At 38.5% G+C, this 24,752-nt stretch overlaps 1 protein-coding gene across 5 annotated transcripts in view; it reads right to left on the minus strand.

Annotated features, from left to right (window-relative positions):
* TOP2B (DNA topoisomerase II beta) overlaps positions 1 to 24,752 on the minus strand; it is a 42,112-nt gene that overhangs the window by 8,385 nt on the left and 8,975 nt on the right. For 4 of the 5 annotated variants that reach the window (XM_053410528.1, XM_053410526.1, XM_053410527.1 and 1 more), the window contains exons 4-30: positions 23,313 to 23,376; positions 21,410 to 21,555; positions 21,021 to 21,118; positions 19,356 to 19,568; positions 19,102 to 19,275; positions 18,129 to 18,230; positions 17,869 to 18,006; positions 17,340 to 17,478; positions 16,714 to 16,871; positions 16,457 to 16,582; positions 16,043 to 16,153; positions 15,185 to 15,290; positions 14,671 to 14,780; positions 12,913 to 13,005; positions 12,713 to 12,827; positions 12,398 to 12,519; positions 11,764 to 11,912; positions 9,840 to 10,071; positions 9,082 to 9,216; positions 8,788 to 8,988; positions 7,313 to 7,508; positions 7,104 to 7,195; positions 5,743 to 5,898; positions 5,358 to 5,441; positions 4,457 to 4,654; positions 3,225 to 3,405; positions 1,882 to 2,043 (exon numbers count right to left, since the gene is read on the minus strand). In XM_053410528.1, coding sequence (XP_053266503.1) covers positions 1,882 to 2,043; positions 3,225 to 3,405; positions 4,457 to 4,654; positions 5,358 to 5,441; positions 5,743 to 5,898; positions 7,104 to 7,195; positions 7,313 to 7,508; positions 8,788 to 8,988; positions 9,082 to 9,216; positions 9,840 to 10,071; positions 11,764 to 11,912; positions 12,398 to 12,519; positions 12,713 to 12,827; positions 12,913 to 13,005; positions 14,671 to 14,780; positions 15,185 to 15,290; positions 16,043 to 16,153; positions 16,457 to 16,582; positions 16,714 to 16,871; positions 17,340 to 17,478; positions 17,869 to 18,006; positions 18,129 to 18,230; positions 19,102 to 19,275; positions 19,356 to 19,568; positions 21,021 to 21,118; positions 21,410 to 21,555; positions 23,313 to 23,376 — 3,801 coding nt within the window. Of the gene's footprint in view, positions 1 to 1,881; positions 2,044 to 3,224; positions 3,406 to 4,452; positions 4,655 to 5,357; positions 5,442 to 5,742; positions 5,899 to 7,103; positions 7,196 to 7,312; positions 7,509 to 8,787; positions 8,989 to 9,081; positions 9,217 to 9,839; positions 10,072 to 11,763; positions 11,913 to 12,397; positions 12,520 to 12,712; positions 12,828 to 12,912; positions 13,006 to 14,670; positions 14,781 to 15,184; positions 15,291 to 16,042; positions 16,154 to 16,456; positions 16,583 to 16,713; positions 16,872 to 17,339; positions 17,479 to 17,868; positions 18,007 to 18,128; positions 18,231 to 19,101; positions 19,276 to 19,355; positions 19,569 to 21,020; positions 21,119 to 21,409; positions 21,556 to 23,312; positions 23,377 to 24,752 lie in introns of all 5 variants that reach the window. The other variant, XM_053410525.1, reaches the window with a different exon arrangement.

The raw sequence follows: 24,752 nt of genomic DNA on the forward strand, positions 1-24,752 counted from the left end.
GCCTCTTTAAAACAGGTTTTGCTAGTTGCCAGGGTGAGCTAGGCATTTTCTGCCCAGGGCACCAAAACACATGTGAAGAAAAATAAAACTCAGACAAACAATAAGTAGTTTTGTGCTGAAGGCAGCCCTGTTTAGGGAAGTTTTTAATGACCGGTGTTTTAATGTATTTTTAATCTTTGTTTAATCTTTGTTGGAAGCCACCCAGCCAGATGGGCAGGGTACGAAGAAGAAGAAGAAGAAGAAGAAGAAGAAGAAGAAGAAGAAGAAGAAGGGGAGGAGGAGGAGGAGGAGGAGGAGGAGGAGGAGGAGGAAGAAAAACAACAACAACAACAACAACTTGCCATTCATTTTGTTGCACCTGGTGGCAAGAAAGCACCTCCATAATAGCCCCCTGAAAAACCACTTCTGTTTTTAGACACTGGTTAAAACCACTGTAATCTATAAACGCTTTTAGTGGGGTTTTGAATCCCATGAGTAAATTTTCCGTTAGTGGTTCTAAATGTAATTTAATGCTGTTGATGACTGTTTTGTTTTCTGCTCTTGCTTTCTTTTGGGTTTTGACACTTTTTTGAGTGAGTTGCTTCTGCAATTTAATCAAATTGTAAGCCATCTTGAAAATCAAGCTGAAGAGCACACACACACTCACACCCTGTATTGGCTGTGAGTCCTGGAAGACCTGCTCCCTGCCTTGCAGGCATTTTCCCAGCTGGCTGGGAGGGTGTGGCTGACTCCACCTACAAAAGCAAGTTGCTGCTGAACAGACTCTTAGACGGGGGTGTTGCAGAGGTGGGGGTGGTTTGTTGCTGTTATTGATATTTTTTGCATCTTTATTTTAGATCTTATGATTTATGTGGAAATTGTTCAAATTGTTTGTGTGCTTTTTGATGTTTTATTTATTGTTTATGACCACTTTTGTTATGCTTTGTTATGCTTTGAATTATGTATTTTTCTCATGTTGTAAGCCGCCTTAAGCATCATTTTAACTATGGCAGCATACAAATAAAATTAGGGATTCTGTATATACATATATGTGTGTACACACTTATAACCAGGGAGGTAATAAGAGTCACTCAAAATCATAGCCTTGCCAAGTGCCAGGATGAGGAAGTGTCAGTATCTTGCCCGCTGAACATCTATTATCAAAGATAATTGTCCCTATGGGATAAGTGATATTCACTTTGGTCCTTGGCATCTGAAGTTTTAGCCAGCTTGCATCACACCTATTTTCTCTTAATCCTGCCAGTGAAAGCATGTTTCCCAGGGGGGAAAAACTTGTTTCTGCATGTTTGGCTTGAATTCCCCAGCTAATTTTCTCCAATTAATCATTCAGTGGGTCACCTACATTTAAACATCTGTTTTAAAAAGTCCGTAGTTTGCATCCTGAGACCAAAGCTATACAAAATATAGGGTACATTTTGATGCCATGATAAACCACAGGTAATCATGGAAATCATACACCACAGCAAGCTTTAGGCTTGCACACTTTTCTCCTTGAGCATAAGCTGCGAAGATGAATTTGGAAGCTTTTACTTCTGGCAACCACCCAATAAACTGTGGTTAATTTTAGCTGTGGTTTGTTTGAAACCATAGGTTATGAAGCTGGCTTTTGAGAGGTAGGAGAGCCAAACCTAAGGCTGCGGCTCATTCCCCATGGTTTGCATGATGCCCAAACACAGTCATCTGTTGTGCAATACCGTACATTGCAAGAAGAAAATTATGGTGAGCCTTTATTAAGGTATATTCAGTGGAAACCCTGTGCACGCAAGCAGGTACACGCAAGTATCCCTTGAAAGGAGCAGTGCCCCCCCTTTTAGCTAAATAGCTTTAGAAGGCTCTCGTTGCATTCTGCACATAAACTGAAAAACACACTTTCATTATTACCTGCGGCTCTTCTAAGTAACGAGTCTCTTGGAATAATCACAGGTTCGTTTTCTTCCAAGTCACTTTCAGATTTAGATTCATCATCTGACCACGGGTTCCGTTTCTTCACTTTCTTCGCACTGGACTTTGTGGCGGAAGACGGTGTTCTTCTCACCCTAGGGCCTAGAATAAAATTTAATTCTCAGTACAGTAAAGAATCTTTTATTATATATACTTCCTACACAAAGTTTTTTTAATAACCTGCATTAAAGCATTTTCATTTTCCAGGTTAATTATGTTGAAACACATTACCTCATTTAGCACTCCAAATACAAGATGCAGGTGGGGATGCCAGTTTTGAAAATCATGTCATATAAAACGGTAAGATATCTACAAGAAACTTGTCCCCTTTGCTCTTCACTGAATCCAAAAGAACTATTGCATTTGGCAAAACACCTGGCCAATTCACACCTTTCACGAGTCTATTAACCAAAAAGCAGGGCAACAAATAAGCCACACTAATCAATATCAATGCTTCCCTGAGAACCATGGAGGCCACTTAACATGGGTCCCTTTGACTTGAGCACATAGGTCCAGCCAATCTAAACCATGTGCTTGTTCAAGTTCTTTCAGAGAAGACTGCCAAAATACAGAGCTGCTTCTTATACCCAAAGTCTTTGGAAGCCATGAAGAGAGGAAAACTCTGGGTATCCAGAAAGTAGCTGCACACCGAGATGTGCAGTTCCTTTTTTAAAAAAAGTCATATATATGTCTATATATATGTCTATATCTAGGGACGCGGGTGGCGCTGAGGTTTTACCCACTAGGACTTGCCGATCGCATATTCGGCGGTTTGAATCCCCGCAGCGGGGTGCGCTCCCGTTGCTCGGTCCCAGCGCCTGCCAACCTAGCAGTTCGAAAGCACCCCCGGGTGCAAGTAGATAAATAGGGACCGCTTACCAGCAGGAAGGTAAACGGCGTTCCGTGTGCTGCGCTGGCTCGCCAGATGCAGCTTGTCACGCTGGCCACGTGACCCGGAAGTGTCTGCGGACAGCGCTGGCTCCCGGCCTCTAGAGTGAGATGAGCGCACAACCCTAGAGTCTGGCAAGACTGGCCTGAACGGGCAGGGGTACCTTTACCTTTTATATCTATATCTATATCTGCAGCATATCTATGTGCTATTGCTTCAGGCATTACAGAGCAGTTCTGCACACTGAGTATTTGGCTGATGATGATTCTTGAAACAAGGCACTGTGAATCTAGACCCCACTCCCATTTCTCCACATGAGCTTTCCTTTTGATATACGTGAATTCAGCTAGCGATGCTTATTTGTGACAACCAAAGTCACTCTCTGTTTACTTACCGGGCTCTTTCTTCTCTCTCTTGGGCTTAGGTGTTTTGGCCACTGGGCTGGCCACTGGGCTGACCACTGGGCTGGCCACTGGGACAGAGGTATTCAGTGAATCTTCACCAGCACCTTCGACTGGTATGCCACCAAACTCTTCATCAAATTCCAGTTTTATTGCTAGAGTATCCAGTTCTCCCTGGAAATTTAACCAAACGAATTAGGTCAATGTAATGGCTGGGTGTAATAAAGTTTGCTGAGTTGATACAATATTCCAGACTGCTTCTAGGAGCTTCAATTCCTGCAGGGCTCTCTATCTGGTCCTTAGGACTCCCCCCCCCAGGTCACAACCTTCACCAGTCTTACTCTCCCTGAACATTTCTGCCTGGCTGGAATGTCCTTCAACCTGATAATGCATCTTGGTTGCCCAGATGGAGGGGTGTGTGTGTGTGTGTGTGTGTAAAAACTAGCCTATTGTTGTTTCTCTCACTTTTGCCTATGCCCTCCCAAAGGTTGCCCAGATGAGAATGAGGCCCTCAATCTGGGGGGGTGGGGGGAACCCTTAGTCATTCACACTCAGTCCAGATACTTCCAGGTTGGATTACTGTAGTGCACAGGGCTGCCCTTGAAGTCTGAAAAATTCAATTGGACAAGGCAGCTGCCCGTGTTTTGCCTGAGGTTACCAGACTGGTTCATTTTATGTTAATCATCTACCAGCTTCAGTGACTGAATGGAATCCAGAAACAGATTGGCAAAGTTCTGGTTTGATCTTTATACCCTGATACCAGGCCATTTAGGGCTTTATCAAGAATTGCCTCTTCCCATATGAACCTGTCCAAGTCACTTAATTCAGTCTTCAAGACCTTTTCTCTGTGTCCCCTTTAGCCAATGTGTGAATGGGCCAACGTGAGACATAGGGTGTTTTTGGTTGTAGTGCCCAAAATTTGGAGCATCTCCCCTTGACAGGGACGTCTGGCTCCTTAGTTGCTAAGTTGTCCACTTCTAGATGGGCACTGAAGACAGGCACTATGGGCATTTTAAGTTATTTCCTCTTAATTGACTTTTGTTTTACCAATGCTTTTAAATCGTATTACATTTACTGTCGTTAGTGTTTTAAATTTATGTGTTTATTTAGCATTTCTGTACTTGTCTTTAAGCTGCCTTGAGTATGTTTGATATAAAAAGCAGGGTATAAATTGTACAAAAAATCAATAATATAGAAGAATCAGGAACAAGATGTTTTGACTTGCCTTCTTCTTTTTTAGTAGTTTCTTACTGGCATCAGCTTTCATAGCAGATGTAATCTGTGGAACTATTCTCCTACCAAATGGCGATGGCATCGTCTCTTCTAGGTGAAGTTTCTTCATCTTGGGCTTACCAACTTTGCCTTTAATAGGTTTTGCTGTCATGCCAGACAAGACATCTTCTCTTTCCTGTGCTTCTACTTTCTAAAAATAAACACAAATGAAAGAAAAATATAAACATCTCCAAAGAGGAACTATTACTACTACATATAGAAAATCTATGTCTGCTTTAAAAAGAGAGAGTATAAAAACATCAAGAGGTTAAAATAATGCTATAACTGCATTACATCATCCAAGACAGGCAATACTAGCTACTAATCCTAAGGAATGTTTGAGTAAAACATCTGAGTAATTTTGGACAAAGCCTTATGTAAAGCAGATGAAAGATTATTATTATTATTTGTCAGTCTTTGCAGGGATCTATGTAATTCCTCCCATGTCTTCAATCTGAGAACCAGTCAAAAGCTTTTAAAAGAGAAGTATTATGCATGTAATGTCTTTGCCAAGAAACATGGGTAGACCACGTTACGGAACAAGTATGTAGGAAAATTGGGCAATAAATAAACAACTATAGATGCTCAAAGCTATAAATGCTGAACTCAAATGCAAAACCTACAGACTGGTGAAACCCCCTGGATTCTGGGTTTTCTGTCACAGTAACACTTGCAGCAAATGTGTGACTGAGAACATAGCTCTGAAGTGTAAAATTACACAGATCCTCATTTCATCTCTTCTGCCAACAGAGTTTGATATATTAAAAAACAACAGTTTTGCTAGACTACTTGCTGAAACAAAAACTATGTTGACAAACTGAAACTGAAACATTAATCCTTGGTGCTGTACATACATCAAGCTCTTCTACAAAGGCTGCTAAATCTTCTTTCCAAAGGTCTGAAGGAGATTTTCTCTTGAGGTCAGCGAGATCCTTTCCCTTCAAGGTGACAAATACAGAAAGGATTTTTGAACAAACATATTCTGAACATCCAAGATAAGCAAATGTTAACGAAACAAAACTAGGACAGTGACTATACAGTAATCTTCATGCAAAGATCTGTACATAGTACCTTTTATATACATATGTTTGATCAATAGCATTGTAATGGTGAAATTAATGAGCAAATTCTGAGATACAAGTTTGGGTTTGGGGGGATAAATTTTAGAATTTAGAATGCAGCTGCACATACATCAGACTAGGAAGTACTTTCCGGTCAGGAACTCTGAAAGATACCTACTTTTGTGTCCCGCTGCTTAATGATTTCTTCTACTTTCTCTTTAGTAAGACACCACAAAGACATATTTAAGATGTAGTTGAAATCTGGGCCTGAGGTAGATCCGGAAGAGTCGGAACTGTCATCATTGAGATTCTGCATTTCTTCCTCTTCTGCTGCCTATAATAATAATAAAAATAGTTATGTTGCTATTCATATATCCTACGGCTATAAAGGGATACTTAAAGACTTTGTATTTTATTTAGGTTCAATTTCTACAATACTGGTGATCTACAGAGGGGAAGCTCAAGGAATCCTGGTAGGAGCAAAATAAATAAATAAAATGGGGGGGGGGGAATCATAGCATAGTACCCAGGACACCAAGTTCCAAAGCTGCTATAATGTGCAGCTAGAAACACACAAATCTCTATACAATACAGCAATGGGTTCTCAAACAATCTAAATAGAAATGTCTGAAAATTACTGTGGCCTACCAGTTACACAACGCCCTGTTTTAAGAGTAGAGTTACTCATGAAATTGTGGCAGATGGAGGCAGAGTTTGACATAATCAGAAGACAATTATTTAGATGATTTTCTACAGACATCTCATTCATTTTTGGAAACTGCTAATTTCTTTGCCAGAGCATTTTCATTGGGAGAAGGAGTTCTGCCACTCAGCTTGAGGTACTGATAGGATAATCTCCAACTATTGTCATACTACATCTCTCATTCTCCCCAGCCATCATGGTCAATGGCCAGGGATGATGGGACATGTAGTCCAGGAAATAAGGTAAAGGTAAAGGGATGTCTGACCATTAGGTCCAGTCGTGACTGACTCTGGGGTTGCAGCGCTCATCTCGCTCTGTAGGCTGAGGGAGCCGGCGTTTGTCCGCAGACAGCTTCCGGGTCATGTGGCCAGCATGACTAAGCCGCTTCTGGTGAATCAGAGCAGCGCACGAAACCGCCGTTTACCTTCCCGCCAGAGTGGTACCTATTTATCTACTTGCACTTTGACGTGCTTTCAAACTGCTAGGTTGGCAGGAGCAGGGACCGAGCAACGGGAGCTCACCCTGTCGCGGGGATTCAAACTGCCGACCTTCTGATCGGCAAGTCCTAGGCTCTGTGGCTGTTTGCTATTTCTGTACAGCTCCATAAACTATGTGGCAAAGACCAAAGCCAACAATGCAATTTCTCTAAGATAATAAACATCCAGCCAAAGCTGTATGTACAGCTTGCATTGTTATAAATTAGTTAACTACTCATAATTTGGGACTAATTTAAGCTGCAATCATAAAAATCCTCTCATACAGAAGGAAAGACTGAAGATTAATATTTTCCTTAAAAAATCTATTTGAGGGAATTGCTCGTCGCCTAAATAGTTTACCTTTTCTTGTGCTTCTTTCCAGGCTTTCACCGGGTCAGATTCATAGCCTCTCTGGACTAACATTTGAATCAAATCTCTCTTTGATTTATTCTCTACGTGAAACAAAAGAAAACAAATTACAGTTTTTAAAAATGGTATATGTTTCTATTTTCCTTCACTTACATCTTTATCAATTTCATAATGCACTTTAAATTTCACATGTTTCTTACCTATGGTAATTTTCCCTTGTATTTTCTCTAGTATAAAGCGAGCCTGATTGTTAAGCTTGGTGGATTCTGCCCCCAGCATCCCTACAAGCCACTCCTTGCGCAAGCTGTAGTAGTTTAATCGTAAGTCAAAAAATTCCTTCAGAATATCTTGCACAGTTTCATACTTCTTCAGACACCCCATGTGATCAAATAGCACCTGCACAAAAATAAAATGTTTATTTTCTTTTTTTAAAAAAATAAGGTTTTATTAAAGCTTTTTTGTAATATAATAAAAGAAAACTAATCTAAATAAAAATAAAAACAGAGAGAAAAAGAGAAATGAAAACTCAGGGTCCTCTCTCAAAAGTAACTCTTAACCCTTGCCTAACACGAAAAGTTGTGGACTATCCCAACTCTCACCTGGGAGCTTTCCTTTCTTCTCCCAGTCTCTAACCCTGGAAGGTCTTCCCTTCCCAGCCAATGTTTGATTATTTCAACATTGCATATAGTTAAGTACGAAAAAGGTATGTGAATATTTTACATGACTGCACATGCAGCTAACGTGAAGGTAGTACAGCAAGCGTTTAAAGAATTCTCAATTCAGATTCAATTTTAATTATTTGAAATAAATTTTAACTAAGCTGGTACTGATAGTTTTTCTGGGCATTTAACAGACTTTATGCCGAGTATATATTTTTGTCAAATTCAAGTATTTCGTATTAAAATCCTTATCCAAGTATAGAAGGACTTTGGCTTGACTTGCAATTCAGCATTCTATTTATTTGTAAACAGTTCATGATGTTGAAAACAATGAGGTGATCAGAATACAATTAGGTACACGTGTTGAGGATACAATTCCTTTTTCAAATTCAAATGGCAATTGAACTCCCATACCCACTTTCAAAGGGAGATAATGAAAGAGTTAAGAGCCCCCAATTTTGCCAGGAGTTTGGAATTCTCAAATCTTGAGTAATCTCTTTAAAATTATAGACCAATCACCAGCTGAGTGAGTCAAAGTGTTTTTATTCTAAGATCACCTGAATAGGCATTGTGCAGGTTGTACAATTTTTTAAATGACCAGATATCAGACCCATCTGTACTTAACGTCAGATGTCAAAGAAATTAACAACTATCTGACGTTTATAAGACATCTGAAGGCAGCCCTGTTTAGGGACGTTTTTAATGACTGTTTTAATGTAATCTTTTGTTGGAAGCCGCCCAGAGTGCTGTGGAAACCCAGCCAGATGGGTGGGGTACAAATAAATTATTACTAATGGGGGGAAATTACACTTTTTACACCAGATTTGTCTGATAAAGTTTTGAAGTTAAGGTTTACCACCTCAAATTACTATTAGCCCCCTTTTGCTTTTTGTATCAAAGGAAATATGAAGTGAGGCATTTTAGTCACATGGTATACAGAATATATTGCTGCCACGGCAGCAGAAAAATGATTAAAGTGCAATTAGTGCTGGTAGTCAAACATATAGAAAAGTTACCATAGAATTACAAGTTAAACTTGTCTGAAGCTTAAAGACTTTGTGAAGTCCAGCAGCCTCGGCCTGAGCAAGCTTTTCTTCGGTCATTTTCACAACAAATTTCACAGTTGTATCAGTGTGATACTCCTTGTAATCTGAAATTAATGCTGGTGTTTTTTCCGTTCCATTCAGCATCGGCTCTAACACCTGTTCTTTGTAAACCTATACAGACATTTAAAAAGGAGGGGAAATAGTTATTTAAAGGGGGGGGAATTACAAATGTTCAAAACAGAAAATCATCTTAAAAGTACTCACCTGAGTCCATGTTCGAACTGGAAGCTCTGTGATTTCCACTGTGTTCCTGTCAACCACAAATATTTCCCCACTCACTACATATTGGTTCTGACCAAGTTCCTGGATCATTCCTTTGAAGTTTTTGTAGTTTGGAAGCTGTAACGTTAAGGATTATTTGACATATTAGCAACATGCCCCCTAGTAAGCCTTGGTAAAGTTTTCTTTATTTCTAAGAAACTAAAATATTGAGTGATGCTCTATCGGCATTTAAAACTAAAATGATGTCCACCTAGAAACTAGCAGTATAACATTATTTCTGCGGGCAAGTCCAGTCCAGCAATTCCTCCGTACAAAGCTGCATGTAGGTACCACAAGGAGCAGCTAAAAGTTAGGATGAATCATGGCAGCCATCGTGGCTACACCTTTTTCTAGCAGCCACAGCTGTGGAAACTGCAGAGGTGCCCCTTTGTGTATCACCTTTCCACTCCAAGTCTGAAAGTTACTCTAGAGAAAACCTGGTGAAAAGTTGCTAGCTTTCCTATATGTGAGGACATCTTTGCTAAACATGGATCATGGCCAATTATTGAATCATTTGGTGACTAAAGAACTCCCATTTTAGTTCTGCAAATTTTAAAGTTTCTTTGAGAAAACACATTCAGCCACAATAATACCATATTTTGTCAAGACAGAATAAAATAAAGGCATATGAAAGGGGTCACGAGTTTGTCTTCTTTATGAAAGCATTATAATATATTGGTCTGCAGTGAATATTGCATTACCATAGGATGTGGGTCCAACCCGTCCAGCATTCTTCTGACGTTGTTCACAATCTCTCTGGTATCGTAGTTTGGAATTTTACATGCCCATCCGGTTCCAATGCCCTCGGCACCATTTACTAAGACCATGGGAATTATGGGAATGTACCATTCAGGCTCCACACGCAAGTTATCATCATAAAGGAATTTAAGCAGATTATCATCCACTGTAGGAAAAAGCAGCCTTGCTAAAGGGCTTTAAAGAGAAAGGAAATAAAGGGTTTTTTTAGTTAATAAGTTATAAACTGTTCTTTTTATTGCACCAGCTGAGAGCATCATGGTTCCTCTAACATACTGCACAGCATTCTCAGTAAACAATAATGCACTCTTTGTTTTTTGTCTCTTTGAAATCAGTTAGTATTAAGTGCACTTAAATTGGAATTTGCTTAACACCAAATTAGCCACTAGCCTATCTAGTTCAGTACAGTGGTACCTCGGGTCAAGTACTTAATTCATTCCGGAGGTCAGTTCTTAACCTGAAACTGTTCTTAATCTGAAGCACCACTTTAGCTAATGGGGCCTCCCGCTGCTGCTGCGCCGGCGGAGAACGATTTCTGTTCTCATCCTGAAGCAAAGTTCTTAACCTGAAGCACTATTTCTGGGTTAGCGGAGTCTGTAACCTGAAGCGCATGTAACCTGAAGCGTATGTAACCTGAGGTACCACTGTACTGTCTCCTTCACTGGAAGCAGCTCACCAAGACACCAAATATTTCTGTCTGCTTATCATCTGAGTTGTCATCATTATATTTGTTTTAGCATTCAAGAGATATTTTTAGCTCAATATTTTCACAGCAGAACACTACTTTGATACCAACAGTGATAGCTCACTGTCACTGCACCTACTAAACATATACCAAAGATATTATGCAAGCAGCCTGTGACAGATAAAAAAGTAATCTTTAATTCCAAATCCTACAGTTCTGGGAAATGTTATTCAAAGCAAAATCAGTATCATTTTACTGGTGCTCGTTCCTACAACATTTCATCTCTTTCTCTCTTCATTCGTTGGTCTGGTTTGCCTGCAATATTTAACTAGGATTTCCTTAGCCTAATTATGGTTTGTAGGAAAACCCAGCAGGCAAACATAATTTGTGTTCCACCAACAAACCACAACGTGAAGCCACTGTATATTTTAACTATAGTTTGATGTTAAGTCCAAACCCAGTCTTGCTTTACCATGGTTTGTTCCAGCACCAGATCCCAAACCCTAGCAAGTTATAAAGGCACAGGAAAGAGCAGTTGGAAAGGAAATCACACTTTAGAGAAGTAAGCCATTTGTTGCTAGCTCATCTGTGAGCCAACCTGTGAGCACACCAGAATTAAAACAAATGGCTTAGTGTTTAGGCTCAAAGTCCCAGTGTGCCACTAGGAGTTACAGATATAACAAGTAAATGCCTAGAAAAAATACTGGGAAAACTGCTGCAGCATGTATGTATGTATATGTATGTATGTATGTATGTATGTATGTTACGTTTAACTTCAAAGGCAGTGCTCTGCTACAATGTGTCACCCATTGAAGTCAGAGTTTAAGCATTAAACAGCAGAAAGTCAAGAGTTCCAGATATATATGAGTTATTAAATGCAGGTCTCTTCTTTGGGAAAACAGGAGGTCTTTGTCTCAAACGAAATGCAGTGCACAAACTATTCACTTTTCCTAACCATTACATATTAGGAAATGGAAGGAATGGAAATGTAATTAGCTAAAAAGAAATCGAGCCACTTTTACAATTAGGCTCACATAGTTTTGTCAACAATCCATGAAAAGTTGCAAGTGGCTTGAAATACTCATTTAATTATCTTTAGCTATCTCCCTCAATCACAAATATACAAGACAACCTGTACCACTTAAATAAGACTCGTTCCACTTGCGCATTGAACAAAATTTTACCTTAGCATAGTGAAAATGTAACGAGGACTTGCGGCATCCTTGCCACCATGAAGCCTGGTACCAAACTGACCAATAGGCTGCAGTAAACTGACATTGTTACTTCCAACGAAGTTCTGAGCCAAGTTGACAACGGTCATCATCAAAGCTTGCTGGAAGAAAATGTTTAGAGCATTGGTACTACCGCAACACATTTTCCTCACCAAAAACTAACCTACAAACGAGTGTAGAATAAATTACTGACATAACTAGCAAATGGCCCATCAAGCTGGGGAAGCGGGCACCACATCTAAGGACCGTCACTGTTTTAGGAACTTTTTTCCCTAACACATTCACCTTCCCAGTGTCACCACATCCTCACCAGAAATAAAAAATGCTAATCTGAGTCCTGCATGATCTGCAACAAATCTATAGCTTCGGTGATGAAGAGAGTGATGAGAAGGTGGGAGCTGAACTGAGAGTCTTCTGTGCTCACTCATCACTGAAACCATCAGAGATAAAGCAAGGAGTGAGGCTAGGCCTACTTTCGAGAACTTGCCTTGCCCTGCCACCCCAAACCAACCATTTTGCAAAACTAAACAAGTGATAGGCAAGGCACAGACAATTTCCCTCCTCCTCTTTTTCTTCTCATACTCACCTCTCCATGATGGTACGCTGACATCTCAGCAATAGAACCAGCCAGCTGAGCAACTTTAACTTCACGCTTATCGTTTCTTTTAAAACAAGTGAACAAAACCTTGCGTTGTCCTGGTTTAAAACCTGTGTTGAAAAATCAAGTTTAAAAAAACTTTTTTGGGAATTTGTACTCTTTACCAATAGAATAAAAATACCCCATTCAATAATTATATGCTTGAGAAACAAAGTTTAAAGGATTTCCACACCTCTTCTTCAAAATAATGGCATCTTCAAAATAAATAGAAGAAGATGCTATATTCCATGAAGGTTCACTCACCATCAACAAGGGATGGAATGGATCGCTCATTGTCCGAGTTGGAGAAAAGAATCAACTCCTTGTTGATGAAGTCATTGTAAGTGAGATGTTTTGTTGCTGTACCATATAGAAATTGCTAAAATAAAGAGAAGCTATTATTACTTTAACATCGACAGAAATAACATTTGCAACTCCATCTTAGTTCTGTACTGAAACATTACCTCTGGTAATCCATGTAATCGACGCTGTCGTCTATCTTCCATGAAATTTGTCAGCCACTCTTTTCGGTCATCAATTTTTTTCTTACTGAAGGCCTACAAACATTTCACATGCTATAATTAGATAAAGCACAACTAGGGGGGGGAATGCTGCAAGCTATAAAAGAGAGACAATTGTGCACATGGCCAGAAGGTGGTGAATATGGTTTCCATGTTAGCTTGGCAGACCTACATTTCTGATCCAGACCTGATAGAAGTTAAACAGCCTTCCTTTAAAATATTACTTTTAGAGGGGAATCTATCTTCTACTGTCTGGCTGAGTTAAATTCAGTCCAGCAATAACCTCAGACCAGCAATATCATGAAACATAAGGAGTGCAAGAGTCTGCGTTTTAAACAATGCAACATGATTGAAACAACCTCCAAGATGTCAGAGTATCTTAAATATTGGGCTGACTGAACTTGACTGTTGCAGTCTCTCTATGAGCTATTTTATCAATTTTTAATGCCTGTGTGCACTAATTTTCTGCAGTTTTTTCCTGCATGTCTTGCACGCTCTATCAAGGTGATAAAACAGAAATAAGGAGGCAATGAAGGATAAATGATTCCAGTACTAACAAAACAGGTAAGAGTCATGTAACAAACATAGTAACGTGGAAAATGTTTGTCAACTCTGTGTCTACAGTTTTTCCTCCACCCAACATTACTAGACCTGTATCCTAAACAATTATTGTTTATGTATTTGAAATTAAATACTTTACAAGTAGGAACCAACAGGAGAGGAGAACAGTGAACTGGAAGACTGCCTCCTTCCAGGGGCGTGCCAAGGCCACGCCTCTGGGATGCGTGCCATAGCCTCCTTTCCAAATTATTCGGCATGGTGGCTCCTTACATTGGCTGAGCATGACGTGAGCTGCATTTGCAAGCCATATAGCCAACCCAATGTCCTCCCCCCACCCCCAGCTTCACTTGTTTTCTACTCAGCAGGTACAACTTATCGGCACACTTACACGCATCTCCTACTGTGGGAACCTTGAAGTCATAGTAGATAGATCAATTGAAGAGTCAACTCAATGTGGTAGAGTATTTTATTTTAAAAAACTGTATGAATTCAGCATTAATAGCAAACTAAGTAAAGCAACGGGACGCAGGTGGTGCTGTGGGTTAAAGCACAGAGCCTAGGACTTGCCAATCAGAAGGTCAGCGGTTCGAATCCCCGTGACCGTTGCTCGGTCCCTGCTCCTGCCAACCTAGCAGTTTGAAAGCACCTCAAAGTGCAAGTAGATAAATAGGTACCGCTCCGGTGGGAAGGTAAACAGCGTTTCTGTGCACTGCTCTGGTTCGCCAGAAGTGGCTTAGTCATGCTGGCCACATGACCCAGAAGCTGTATGCCAGCTCCCTTGGCCAATAAAGCGAGATGAGCGCTGCAACCCCAGAGTCGGTCACGACTGGACCTAATGGTCAGGGGTCCCTTTACCTTTACCTTAACTAAAGCAACAAGTGTCCTAATGATACTATATGTAAATTATATGAACAATATTATATAAATTATATCCAGAGTACAGTTCTGGTTGGTTTCACAAGAGTTAGGAAAGACACAAAAACAGAAATCTAAAATGATCAAAGGGCTGGAATGCCATCCAACTTGGGAAAAAATGTTTGGGGCTTTTAGTGGAAAGAAGTTCACTAGACAGAGTTCTATATAATTACAAATGGCAAGGAGATAACAGACAGCAAGTAATTAGTGCAGGAGGTTATTTACCAATGTAATGGCGGCATCATCTTCAGGACCAGCATATCGAAATAAAATTCGATGTCTCTCCATATCTGCAAAATATTCTTTTGCTTCTTTAGAAGTGCTGGTGCCCAAACCTACCCCAGAGACAAAGAAAGAAAAAATGCCAATTTAGTCCATCTTCCATCTCAACCTTTTAAGAAATTAATTTTAAAGCTACTTGAGGACATCCTAAGAGGCAAAAGATAAAACAGCTTGCCACCAGTCAATAATTACACCTGAAGAAATCCAAAGGTCAATTAAGCGACTAACGACTAAGTCTCATTGAACGCACTGGGAGTAGCTAAGTCTCAACTAACTATTCCATTGGTTTTGAGTTGAGGCTATGATCCTATACCTGCTTACCTGAGAGTAAGCCCCACTAAACTCAGTTGAACTTACTTATGAGAAAACAGGGCTGTTAGTTATTAATAGGTTTAACTGGACTGGATCTCAAAGGATTTGGTACTTGGCTGTTAGGCAAAGAAGTTAAAACACAAACCTTTGTAATACTTTATTTTCCATGCTTTATGGTTCTCCATATGTTTTTTCCATTCATCAAATTCAGGAATACTATAGAAGGCAAGTTCCTGCTTATTTTTGCTTGCCTTAAAAACAAAATACATAACAGTTAGATCCTGCAACTAATTTTTTATTCAAGTTTATGAAAATTACATTCAAAATAGATTGCTGTGGCTGCAGCAGTTCCCCGCCATCTCTCTCACACATTACAGCTAATGATCAGTACACAGCTCCCATGTCCCCCTTAATCCTTCTCTCTTCATGCACCACAAGTTATTTGAGGTCCAGATCTTAAGGAATTGGATTGGGGAAGAGAAGAGGCCTAGATGGAAATATGGGAGATGTGTTCAGACTCTTCCCAATAATGTCCAGGCAAAATACTTCTTCCAGTGCTTGTGATTTTATTCTCATGCAGTGAATGCCTGTGCCAATGCTAAATAAATCACAGTTCCGAACATATTACAGCATTTGTACAAAGCCTCAATTTGATAAACAAATGGAACTCTCTAACCCAGAGTTCCCTTTCCAAATTCCCCAAAGTCAGAAGAAAAAATAAAAGGCAATTTAGTTCTACCACTTCTTTCTATTTCAACTTTTCACATTTTTCTTTAGTTGGTATATTCCAAGAAAGGGTTTGTATGTATCTGAGTTTATTCTCTTTCCTTTTGTCACTTTTTGCTTTAGGACATCATTCAACTCAGTAAGGTATCTATTCCCTGAATATATATATTTTTACTACACAGAAGGATGTTGTTTTGAAAATGTTTGACATCAGAAAAGAACATGAATTTTTTGTCCCTGTACGTTTATAATTAGTGTCAGAAGAATGTGTACTTACCTTTACAATTGGAGTGATGAATTCTTCAAGAAATCCATGTTTCAGAAGGGAAGGCCAATTATGATGAATAAAATTGATCAGCAAGCCTTTAATGTGAGATCCATCCTGATCCTAAATATAAAAAATTAATGAAGTGTCAAGGCTAAATAAGGCAGAAGTATTTTTTTTTTATTTTAAACTCATTTATACCCCACCTTTCCCCTGACAGGACTCAAGGGGGCTAAACAAATATGAATGTCTGAATCACTAAGGAGCAAAGTGGGGGTGTTGCCAAGGTGGTGTGAAATAAAGGCTGAGAGGCAGCCAGGCAAGTGATATGAAAAGTAATACAGAGATGATAAGGAGAACAGAATTATCTTCAAAGTAATGTGACAAAGTTGGATGGGTTGTTTGAATTCTAAAACTTTAACTGACCTGATCAGTCATGATCATTATTTTGCCATATCTTAATGTTTTCAAAGACTCTGGGTCTTCATAACTTTTCTTGTATTGTAGACCTACAATTTTTATGATGTTGTTAATTTCTGCATTTTCCATAATCTGTGTAGAAAGCAGAAATGGAGGCAAGCAACAGTTTAGCATGTATCTATTACACAGAGACATACATAGGTGTGTTATATGTGTATTATGTATACACTGATTAGTCACCTTCTTAAATGGCTTTTCCTTACCTGTTTATGAGATGCTTCTCGAACGTTGAGAATTTTGCCCCTGAGTGGAAACACACCATATCTATCTCTTCCAATGACACCTAAGCCAGAGACAGCTAAAGATTTGGCAGAGTCTCCCTCAGTTAAAATCAATGTACAATCCAAGGAATGTTTGCCACCTTCAAATTGGGAGTGGGGGGCGGGGAGAGAGAGAGAGAGACAAAAAAATTAAGTTGACGAAATCTTCAGCCAAGACTATATGCAAGAAAGCAACACACAGTTGACTCAATTTTTAAAAAGCAACTGATTGATTGAAAAGGCAAAGATGCATATTTGACATGATTTTCTTCTTTTAATCAACAATTATATAAGAAAGTGTTTTAAACCCTTTGTCCAGAATTAATCTTTCAGTGGCAAACAATATAAAGAGGAAAAGAGAAGCTTGCTTTAACATAATTGTGTACTGCACAGCGTTTCTGCTGAAATAGGGACATTTTTACAATGCATCAGGAAAATGTATTTGCTCAAAAGGAAAAATATATTTGTTCAAAATTTTGAATATATGTGTTGGTCATTTGGTCTTTTTATGAAAAAATAAAATGCATATTTTATACAGGTAACCATGCTAGAAGACAGTTTGCTCTTACCAGCGTCATTAGCATCATCGAGTTTTGGAATGCCCTTAATTTTGCTGTGTTTCACCGATGAACATTTTTTGTTCAGCTGTGTTTGTGCCTTGAATTTCACCCAATTCAGGATGCTTTCTACAATACCACAATTAGAGGCCTATAATACAAAACAAAACAAAAATCACAGTCATTCTTAGGAATACAAAAAAAGGTTCACACTGACAGAAATAAAATATACTGAAGTGTCAGGATCCATTTTTCTCCAAGAATGATATACTGCATCACAAAAGCAGTGTCAAAATTTATCTTGTGCAAAATAACCTTAATATTTTATTTATTAAAAAGGGTATTTTACAAGCAAAACCAGGAAGACTCTGGTAATTCATTACTTTCTATTCAGCCACATTAACAGTCATTTCTGAACAGTTAACACTGTCATACTAAAAAACCACATAAATCTGAATGTCATAGTTCCCTTCCTTAATGCAAAGAGGATTACATTTCCCATATTTCCCATAAAAATATCAAATAAATATGCAATACTTACTGCTTTGAAAAACTTCTCTGATAACTGGCACTTGGACCCAAAACTTTTAGGCTGAAGTGTCATGTTCTCTTTCGTTTGAGAATCAAAAGACGGGTTCTCAATGAGGCAATTAATAAAAACCCATATGTGGTTCTTTACCTGTTCAAAAGGCAAACACACACACACAAACAATAAAGGAATCAAAGCTACTGAAATGATAAACCTTTTTATCTGAAACGAGGACAGACCAATATTTCTCTCTGAAGCGAGGATCAACTTGCCTGGAATGGTTTCACTGAAACGCCAGCTTTGTTCTTTTTCTTCACCACCTCTATCAATTTCCCAACAATTTGATCTACAACATAATCAACGTGCCTACCACCCTTAAAAGTAAAAATAAAAGAAAGTCAGTAAGGAGAGAGAATTAAACTTTAGAATTACTAACTACTAATTTATCTGTAGTTTCCACAGGAGGGACAAAGAAATAAGATACCCAGAAATGTTTGCTCTCTTGCTCTCTCATATTTTAACATCTCTAAACTAGTAATGGTGCATGTGTACATATACACCACAAGCATTCTTTATTATATTTATACACACACACACACACACACCTCAATTCCATGAACTGCATAAGAGAGCCTAAGACAGGCATCCCCAAACTCAGCCCTCCAGTGGTTTTGGGACTACAATTCCCATCATCCCTGACCACTGGTCCTGTTAGCTAGGGATGATGGGAGTTGTAGTCCTGAAACAGCTGGAGGGCTGGGTTTGGGGGTGCCTGGCCTAAGATATGTGAGAGCACAGGATGTTACAAATTACCAAACCTGGAATACATACCACTGGCATAGTTCTGTCTTCCCAAACTTGGTGCCTTTCAGACATTTTGGATTCAATATCCATCAGCCTCAGCCAATGGTATGGGATAATAAGAACTGTCATCCAAAACACCTGGAAGGCATCAGGTTAGGGAAGGTTGGCATTGTTAAAAAGAGTGAATGTTGCAATAAACTCAAAATAACCTGGATGCATCTATTCATGCCTTAAGCCAGTCTCTCACCTTTTTCGTCTACTAAGGAAATTTATTGCAAAATATTTAAACTGAATGTCTTCTTTAAAAAAATTGAACTGACATAGTGCTTGGGAATTAAATGTTGGACATTTTAACCACAGTAACATGACATTCATGAGTAGCTTAATGCCACATTTCCCTTTTACCAGTTCAACCACTGTAAATTATGTAAAACAACTCACCTTTGTGGTAGCAATACTGTTCACAAAGCTAATTTGCTGAAATCCTTTCTCACTTAAAGTGAGACATACATCCCAGCGTTCATTTGCAAGTTCATGGATAACTTTCAGAGCAACTCCAGTTTCATCCAACTTGTCTTTTACGTAAAGATCAACGTAACTACGAAAACCATTCACCTGTGATTTTACAAAATTAATTACTTACTGTTTTAAAGCACACAAATACAATTATGGAAATAATTTACTAAGCCTCTTACAGGTAGTTTCTTTCCATTAAACATAACTTTGACCCCTTTACATGCTCCTGCCAAATCATAAGCTCTTCTTGTCATAAGGGCCACAGTATCTTTGTCAAGTTTCTCCATCTTAAATTTAGCAAGATCTGGTTGGAATGTGACACATGTGTAGTCATCGCCTTCAAAATGTTTTATTTTGGCATCAGAAGTCTTCATCATATTGTTCATCCAAGTCTTTGTTTAAAAATGAGAGAAAGAGAGAGGGAGTACATGTCAATAGCAATCTTTCTATATTCTACCAAAAATGGTGCATAGAAGAATGTTGATTTGCAGGTATGTTAAATCTGTATTCAACGGCAGTACGAAGAGTTTAAACTTTGTCCTTCAAAAATAAAATAAATACCACCCCAACATGATTATAAGCAACAACATGGCAAGTATAACATAAGTATTTCCCATGTCATAATTGATACTGCAACCAAATAACTTGATTGTGGGCCACTGCATCATTGATTCAGAATGATTATGGAGTGACTCCAAAATTAAATAAATCACAAAATTATTTTAAATGTTTGCTAACCCTACAGAAATGCTAGCAGTGGAAGTCAACATAATTTCCGAACAATATTCGTTTTTAAATTTTCCTTGAAAATTTCCTAGAGTTAATACATAAAAAAGGACCCCTGGCAGTTAAGTCCAGTCGTGAACGACTCTGGGGTTGTGGCGCTCATCTCGCTTTACTGGCCGAGGGAGCCGGCGTTTGTCCACAGACAGTTTTTCCAGGTCACGTGGCCAGCATGACTAACCCGCTCCTGGAGAAACCAGAGCAGCGCAGGGAAACGCCGTTTACTTTCCCGCCAGGGCGGTACCTATTTATCTACTTGCACTTTGACGGGCTTTCGAACTGCTAGGTTGGCAGGATCTGGGACCAAACAACGGGAGCTCACCCCATTGTGGGGATTCGAACCGCCGACGTTCTGATCGGCAAGCCCAAGGCTCAGTGGTTTACACCACAGCGCCACCTGCAAGTGCCACCCACAAATGTGAATTCATAGAAGTTCATAAATTACAAAATAGATAGTTCAGTTAAACATTTTCATCCTATGCTGCAACATATCTGTAACAGCAGCTTTTAGGTGAAAAAACAATACATGCTGATGCCATATTGGGAAGGCTAGAAATGAGGCTCCATTTTACCTCAAAAGATATGGTAACAGTAGCCATAGCTGTCAACTTTTCCCTTTTTTTTTTTAAGGGAAATTCCCTTATCCTGCATAGGATTCCTCACAAGAAAAGGGAAAAGTTGACAGCTATGAACAACAGCAGTGAAGAATATTTTCCTAAACCAGGCCAACCACCTTCTTATAAGAAGATAAATCAATTTACACGCACACTGACCAGAAACTGAATGCACTGAAAAAGATGACACAATAGTAGTTTTTGTTAGTTCTCCACTAGGGTTAAGACAATTAAGGAGAATCATACACGTTTCTATAGTTATATGTTACGACTTTTTCAAACAAGACAAATATCCTTAAGATGCAAATGGACCATCTTATTGAGCTAATTGGTATTTTCACAAGAATTACAAATGGATATATTTTGTGCAATATAAAGCTTTTAAAAAGGGGATTTTTTTTCAACCAAAGAGGGTAAGTCCAAAGAATTAAAGGGAAACCATCATACCTGTTTAAAGCTGTGTTTGTACTCCTTGCAAGCAGTTTCAACTGTAAACTTTGTACTGAATATATTACAAAGTTTTGCACCATAGCCATTACGACCACCTGAAAAAACAATGGAAAAACATTTAGAAAACAATTTATCCCAAAATTTTCCTTGTCCTACTAAACATTTCCTAATGATACTAACTGTGCACAAGGGATTCCAGTAAGTATACACATTATGTATTAATGAAGGACTAGGAACTGTCAGATAGAGGAATGTCAAATTAAATCTTGCATATACTTTATTGCCAACCAAAGTATTTCCCTTCTATCAAAAATAAACCAATCATTACAAAATGATGACAACAAATTAGTATTAGTCCTCTAATAGGTCCTGAACAAAATGTTTACCTGTAACTTTTTTCTCATCATCATCATAATTGCTGGAAGTTAACAGCTGTCCAAAGATTAAGGCAGGAACATACATCTTTTCTACCTTGTGTTCCACGACTGGAATGCCTTTTCCATTATTCCAGATACTTATAATATTTGATTCACTGGAGATGTAAATAAATATTGTGTCAAAAAAATATTTTGTCACACAATGTTGAATTTGCATATACTTATACACACACTGTTGCTGTCTAATAGCAACAGGGAGAATTCCTCTGTACCAGGAAAAGTGAGTAATGATCACACTGTACTCAATTTCTTTTCACAGAAAAGGTATCTATACATTTCCCCCCATAACCTTACTTTAAAAAAGAAAAGAAAAAAGAAAGCTCAGGTTTCAGGGCACCGTTCAGGCAAAAGATAGAAGTGTAACTCATGGATTTCACAAATACAAAGCCATCCTTAACCCAACCTTACTCAGTTTTCACATTGACTGTAGCCTCAAAATACTTTACAGTCATACCTTCGATCTCGAACGCCTTGGCTCCTGAACAAATCGGCTCCCGAACGATCAAAACCCGGAAGTGAGTGTTCCGGTTTTCGAACATTGTTTTGGAAACCGAATGTCTGATGGGGGTTCCGATTGACTGCAGGAGCTTCCTGCAGTCAATCAGAAGCTGCGCTTTGGTTTTTGGATTGCCAAGGGGTGGAAAGGAGATAAAATTCCATCAAAAGAGGAGTGGCAAGTTAAACTACTTGAATATATGGAACTAGTGAATATGATGGAAAAGATCAGGGATAGAACAACCCAAAAGTTTAAAACGAAATGGAAGATCTATAGGCAATATTTAAAAGAACATTTTCCCCATATTAAAACTTCAGAATGCTTTGAATAACTCTCGGAATTGCATAAGGTATAAAGAACACAAATAAGATATAATACAGGTTAAGTTTATTGAAAAAAGAAGCAGGTAACAAGGAAACAAAGAACCCACACCACATCGTAAGTCGATGGCTGAAATGTGTTTGTGTTTTCACATTGTACTGTTTTCTTTTCTTTCTTTTTTGCGAGTTATGTGCTTTGTTTGTCCCCCCCACCCCACCCACTGTTTGTCTGTTTTGATTATAAGCCAATAAAGATTGAATTTAAAGAAGCAGCAGCAGCAGCAGCACTTTGGTTTTTGAACGTTTTGGAAGTTGAACAGACTTCCAGAAAGGATTCCGTTCAACTTCCAAGGTACAACTGTATATACATACTATAAGATGGAAACAAAGAACTATGAGCAGAAAGAAACAATGTATTTGGGCTAAAGCACAAATTCTGAAAGCGCAGTGCCAAAGTAACCAGGGTTGTCTTAAGATTTGCACAATATAAAAATGAATGAAGGAAAACACAGGCTGTAGGCTATAAACTGTAGCAAGCAGTGAACAGACCCAAGAATAAGCTTGTGAGAAGTCTTACACAAGAACAGTTCTGAACTGGGGTCACTTTTATCATGTATTGCTGTTCCACCAAGTGAAGACCCCTTCCATGGAAAAATGCTTTCTGCTAGTGGAAATGCCCCTTTGGTGTCACATGAATGTTTTCTGCTTTGAAAAAACAAAACTGTTCGCACAAATGAAAATCTGCATATGTTGAGTTCTCAATGAAGTAATCTCTTAAAAATGTACTCAGTTTTATATCACATCCATAAAAACAGGGGCAATTGCCTACTGCAGACTTAACATTCAAAATGTCTTCCTGCTATGACATTCAAAATTCTCCCCACTATTTTAACTGCCTTTTCTATGAATATGTATTTTAACATTCCTTCACTCTAAGTACTCTAAATAATGCAAGCCAAATTTTACTTAAACATGTCAGGTACAAAAAAAAAGAATGCTCTTTTCTCAGGTAAATTAGAAAAAGAAGTTTACTTACGGATCAATTGATATTTTAATACATGTCATATTCTTATCCCTCTGTTTATTGTCTGCTGCATTTACTGAAAATGAATAAACATTTCTTAGTGGCAGTAAAAAAAACTTTACCTAGTTAAATATCCAACCAACTTCAACTAGCTAAATATTTTTGTATTCACATGCAACACATGCTATGCCTCTGAGAAATTTTAACACATCATATGATCTTCCTGAAACAGTCCACTGAGTTCATTCAGACCTTTCTAGTATGTTACTTATCACTGCACTCTTATTTCATTCTGATGTCAATGGCCCCAACTTTATTCTTTTAGTTTTTCTACTTTTTCAATATAAAACATAATGCCAATGGATAGTTCACGCATTATGCCAGCACCAGTTTTTCAAGATAAGCATGTCTCCCCAATGTGATGTGATCCCTGGCAACTGAAATGCTGGAGCTCACAAATCTAGAAGAGAAATCTGTGAGTCCCGAATTCATGGATGATGTTCCCAGGAATAAGAGTAAATCAGTAAAAGGCTACTCAAACGTACCAGTTAATTCACCTTAAGAAATATTAGTCACAAAATACACTACAACGCACTTCTAGTTAGTTTACCTAGTTCTTAAAGGCATTATGACGTGAAGAATGCCATTGTGACACATACATTTTGTTTTAATTTTTTGCTGTTGCTGTTTCCACTATTTTTCATTGTGATTTAATGCTGCATTTCTTAATTGCTTCTCCCTTTCACCTCCCCTATTAGCAGCTGTGCCTTGTTTCTAGGACAGCAAAGAAGGATATAAGCTGAATTATCCTGTTCAGTACTACCCATATACATCTATTCAGAAGTAAGCTCCATTGATTTCAATGAGGCACACTCCTAACTAAGTGGTTATAGTACTGGAATCTCAGTAGTCTGACATGTAGTTTTAGTTACATGATTACAAAGTTTTCCATGTGACAGGACATCATACACACATGTATAATCCTTTCCTGCCTCTATTAGATCTGGCAATATTAAATTTTAATTTAATTCCCCGAAATCATTAAAACAGTACTCTGGCCCTCTAAAACAAAATCACTTTACTGAACTAAATATTATGAATTTGGCCTAATGTGGACAAATCATGTTTTAAAAATGAGACTAAGGGGGAAATTATCAGCCAATTTGACAGTGCTCCTTTGTTTTTAACAGCTGCACAACAGTCTAATTCAATTTGCGAAACTTATTCTAATAATGCATCTTTATGCTAGGAAATTCCTGTTGAAATTCTGCCTGCAAAAGAGCTATGAAATGTGTAAGAACCTGCTAATAAAATGTGGTGACTCTACTTGCAATTTAGTAAATTGTGTGGAATAGCATGATTAAAGAACCAGCCATACTTTGGTTACTGAATACTTCTGTGCCATTAAACTTCATAGACCATTTATTTTAACAGAAAAAGTTGTCAGACATC

Source organism: Podarcis raffonei, chromosome 12 (genome assembly GCF_027172205.1).
Source record: "Podarcis raffonei isolate rPodRaf1 chromosome 12, rPodRaf1.pri, whole genome shotgun sequence".
NCBI lineage: Eukaryota > Metazoa > Chordata > Lepidosauria > Squamata > Lacertidae > Podarcis > Podarcis raffonei.